The 4,939-nt window shown below is 45.2% G+C and overlaps 1 protein-coding gene across 1 annotated transcript; it reads left to right on the forward strand.

Annotated features, from left to right (window-relative positions):
* Positions 1-268: 268 nt before the first annotated feature.
* On the forward strand, positions 269-4,933 carry paqr9 (progestin and adipoQ receptor family member 9). Its single transcript, XM_035674856.1, has one exon. It carries the CDS (start codon positions 1,187-1,189, stop codon positions 2,345-2,347), a length of 1,161 nt encoding a protein of 386 aa, XP_035530749.1. The 5' UTR covers positions 269-1,186; the 3' UTR covers positions 2,348-4,933.
* The last annotated feature ends 6 nt before the right edge of the window (positions 4,934-4,939 follow it).

The raw sequence follows: 4,939 nt of genomic DNA on the forward strand, positions 1-4,939 counted from the left end.
ACACTTATTATTATTATTACCTAGGACAGCATGCATAAACACACCTTGTTATTGTGCATATAATAATAATAATTTATTGACAGACCTCGATCATGTCCTTTCTAACTAATATAAATGACCTCTAAAAATAGCTCATTCTGGGAAAATGTTACATCATCACCTCTGAGTTTTACTTTGAAACTCACAACCGGAACCCCGGTATTAGCGCGCGTGTACCTTGACGCTGGTACCTGTCAAACAGTCTCCCGTTCTCCTCAGTTTCTCGCCGAAATGCCGGCTGGTCCCAGCTTCCCGGGGCTCCGGACTAACGGCAGTGTGCAGCGTTCACCCGCGAAATATACGTCGTAGTTATAAAATGGCGTTTTTAAACGTGACCTTGAGTTAAAGGACTTATCGCACAGCGTTTCTCTCTCCGGTCCCGGGGGATTGTGCTCCTCTGCAGCGAGCTGCATTGTAACGGAATGGGAGCTGGATGAACTGAAAGTCGGACGTGGATACGGGCTGATGGAGCAGGAACGACAGGAGGAATAGAAGCCTGCGGGATCCTGATATAGTGGTCAACGCCAGCATGACCTACATACCCACAGAGCTTAATGGACGCTCCTCAGGACATCTCATTAGACTGTAACTGACGTGCGATTCAACCTTGTAACACAGTAAAAAGTGACCTTCCTCTCTATGTGCTGCTGTGGAACTATGCACAACAAGACAAGTGAATGTGCGTATGACTGAGTAGAGGGATCCATCCGTGTAGCCCATATCCTATGCAAAATAAGGGAAGATAAACAGCATGAAAAGCATTGCATGCTGGATGTTTTTGTGACCTTTTGGAACGCTCTGGAGTCTAAAGGGAACCAAAAGGGAAACCAAGCAGGTTGCCTGAGGCGTCTGGGTACTACACTCCCTCTCAGTGTATTGCTTCTGCTCTTCGGATTAGTGTACAGCTCACGAGGCCTGCAGTGGAGCCGGGATCAAAGGTCCAAAGAAGAGCAGGGCTGAAAGGTCTTTTCAACCCGGGGCAGCCTGCAGATGCCTTATCTACTCAAAAGCGAGGGACTGTATGGTTGTGGTCACTAATAATGCTGTGATCAGCAATAAACGCAACAGCCAAGCAATAAAAAGAGAAGTGCTTTCAGAGAGAGTCAGACTTTTCTTTTGACTGTCTGCAACATATACTGTTGCCGTTATGCTTCTGAACTGCGGCCAGCCGTTACCTCTTCTGAGGCATACAGACGTGCCGCCTCGGGTCATAGAAAACTTCATCCTGACTGGCTACCGGTTCCCAAACTACAGCCTGAAGGACTGCTTACTCTCGGCATTCAGGCCCACCAATGAAACTGGCAACTTCTGGACACACTTCCTCCCAGTTTTCATCTTTTTATACTATTTTGTGGAGGTGTTTGGTTGGGAAGGTGCACCACCTGGTGACGCCCCGTTCTTCTATCCACTGTGGAACTACTTTATCGGGGTGTTCTGTCTGCTAATGGCTAGCAGCATGGCCCACCTGCTCAACTCCATGTCTCTGGTGGTAAGAGAAGTCTGCTTCTTTGTGGATTACGGCACGATCAGCGCCTACACGGTTGGCTCATCGTTGGCGTACTACTACTACATCCACCCTCGGGCAGGGATAGTGGAGACCGGAGGCCACAATGGCTCCCATATGGACTTGAAACCTGAACCTTCAGGGGCTCTTACATCCTCCTATGCAATCCCAGAGTTCAGTGTGTTCTTTGAAACCTTCTACATCCCGAGCGCGTGTGTTGTTGCAATCATTTGTGTTTTATCTTGCTGCAATACTCGCCAGAGGTGGAGAAAGCATCGATACCTCATCCGAACCCTGGTTTTCCTCCTGCCGTTCCTCGTCTCTTCCACGCCAGTCTTCTATCGCCTCCTCACCAGATCACCTTATTCCACCACCTCCACCTCCTTTGCTGCTTCCACCTCCACCTCCAGCTTCTTCTATCGCCACTGCCTCTGGCTGCTGGTGTCGGCTGTCTTCAACATCAGCAAGTTCCCTGAGCGGCTAGCCCCGGGTTGCTTTGACATCTGGGGGCACAGCCACCAGTGGTTCCACTGTTGCACGTTTTTGTCCATCCTCGACGAACTCCACATGATCAAGGCTGAGGTGAGGGCAATCCTACTCAGTCCGACTCTGCTGCTGCCCCCTGCCATCCTCTCCCGCCTACCTGGGCCGACCATACTTTCCACCTACGGGGTGATGCTCTTCCTCCAGACCACCATCATCTCCATCATTGTGTGGTTCTCTTGGCGAGCCAACTGCATCTACGGACCCCAGAGAGACCAGCTGGCAAAGGAACACCCCAAGAAACACCTGAAATGCCACTGATCAGGAGACATCCAGACATCTTTTTCTTTAATCACCTCGACTGTGAAGGAAGATTTGCACATGCATACAGAGCCATGCCACATACAGAAGCGCACAAGTAAAACAATATTTCCCTTCCGGATTTCAAGTCTGTCGTATGTTCCAACCCCTTTGACAGCGTTTTAGAAGCTTTCATAGGGGGAAATTGGGGACGACGACAGATGAAAGGATTACACTCTGAGCTCTCCACAGGGTGGCTGTCTGGTTGAGTGGATATTGAAAGACCTTGCCAGTTCTGTCCCCTGAGCTCTGGCATGTTCCAACAGGAAGTGTGGCGATAATAACTACCTCTAGGGACTGTACACTTGAGGACAGTGGAAAGGTGTTGGTAACCAGGAAAACACATGTTTCATATAACATTTGGGTAATGTGGGCTTAAATGTCAGCATGACATATGTCAAGTAGTTTCTCCTGTTGCGCTTCCCCTTCCTCCGACCTTAAACTGTGTCTATCGAAATTTCCCTGCTCTGGTTGCAGTTCAACCCATTGTTTCACATTGAATTAATCCTTTTTCTGACCTTTGTTGACTGCACCTTCCCTTCCTTTGACTTACACGAATGCTCACAGGCGGTCTCATTTCCTCTTTTTTTTAAAGTGACCCTTGCAACAGGAAGTGCGGTGGCCTTGACGACGCAACAGAAATAGCTGAGAGCTCATATCAGTCGTACAGTAAAGCACTTTCAGGGGGGCCAGTCAGACTCGCCCTGTCATTAACTTAAGAAGCCATGCTCGCTTTGTAACCTCAAAGGACGTGCAACATCTCTGAAGCATATAATGACGTCCTGCTGACACGTTCTGTTGGTCTGTTTAGATGTGAGATGTATTCATAGTGCAGTGATCTGCTGTATGATTTTTATTACACTGATGACTAGTTCCACATAGATTATGTTCACACTGCTTGAAGTGCTCTAGTTCAGATTAAATGTGATATTAAATCAGATGTTTTTTAATCAGTATGAAAAGAGTACTGGATTTGTCTGCAGAAGTGGTACACGCTCTGTGGATGTGTGTCTTGTTACTGATGGCTCATGTCAGTAAAATCTAACATTCAGAATCCTAAAAGATACCTGAGCAACAGCTCAGTTCATTGTGAATGTAGATGAAATGAGGATGATGAAACCAGAGGTTGCTGTGTGATATACAGCAGCGTCTCAGACCAAAAGCCATAGTGTGGAAAAGTGATAGTTGGAACAATAGCTGCAATACTGTAGTTGTACTACATTATCAGGAACTTCCTGGATAGATTTGCACTCGGTAGATAGATCAGGTTAGTTGCTCACCTCGCAGTTTGTACCTTTCGTGTTTTATCATTAAATTCATGTCACAGAGCTAAGCCTCACGTTTCTTAAAAATATACACCCGGCAATCTTTGAAAAACCCAGCGGCCATTTAACAGCACTGAGCACAATTCTGAAGGCATTCCCATAATCCTCACTGACTCTTATACAAGGCCCCTGAAGTCTCGCAGAGAACATTTTCTTGTGCACATGATGAAATACATTTATCTTTGGCACTATTTAGCCTTCCAACCATCTGACAAATAATTATTTCGTCTGCAGCGTCATAAAAAAACAAAGGTCTTACAAAAATATTTTTTATTGTGCAGTGGATGGAATTTTTTTTGGGACAGACAAGCAATTAAGGAATGTGGAAGTATCTTCAGAACAACATTAAATGTTTAAGGACCTTCTGGGTTTTTAAAGATCGGCTGGTATTTAAACTACCTTCTCTTTACTCAACTTTTAACTGCATGAAGCGACATTTAGCCTTATTGTTATCAATTATTTATGTGCTGTAGTTTTTTCTAGAATTCTCCAAAAAGACCCAAACCCGACAGACCCCAATTTGTTGCCTATAGCTACGGACGCGGGCCAGGTTTGGTTTTGGTTGTTTTAAATCCAATTTAGTAAGAAATTCTATTTTTCTCTCTTTGACTGTGTCAACTGTCTGCATCCATGTTTGTCATGTGTTCCTAGTAGATGTCCAGATAGAAAGGGGGACAAGAGACATAGTGTTACCCTGGTAACAGTCAGTAACAGATAAAATAAAGCCAAAGTACAGGCTTCATTGTTAAACTAATTTTATTTTTTTAATATCCCAGCAAAAAAGAAAATAGGTACACAGTCTTAACACATACTCAGATTAAGTATTTTTGATTCTGATTCTGATTCTGAGATTAAAAGTCATAGATTTAGTTTGATGAAACATTTTCATTTCTGCTGGGTCACATTTAGTGACAGGTTCAATTCTATTCAGTAAACAGTTTTTTCCGTCCAGGGCCCTGGGTCCAAGACCCCACCTGTCCATGAACAACGGCTTCGTTCACACTGCAAGCCTTAGCACTCCATTCTGATTTATTGCTCAGATCCGCTTTTGTTTGTTTGGCTTTTTGTCTCCTTGTTAAATGTGGCTCATATCAGATTCCAGTGTGAGCAGCTCTTGGTCCTGAAGTGACGAGACTAGAGTGACGTAAAAACCTGATATGACTGTCGCACTGCAAAGAGTGAGACCTGTTTCTGGTTTGGACCACTTATGAAAGTGGCCTGAATCAGA

Source organism: Morone saxatilis, unplaced genomic scaffold, assembly GCF_004916995.1.
Source record: "Morone saxatilis isolate NCDOM2014 unplaced genomic scaffold, NCSU_SB_2.0 Contig4, whole genome shotgun sequence".
Lineage (NCBI taxonomy): Eukaryota > Metazoa > Chordata > Actinopteri > Moronidae > Morone > Morone saxatilis.

What these genes read in the sequence shown, in the direction of transcription:
- paqr9 (XM_035674856.1), top strand. Translation starts at nt 1,187, where the DNA reads ATGCTTCTGAACTGCGGCCAGCCGTTACCTCTTCTGAGGCATACAGAC.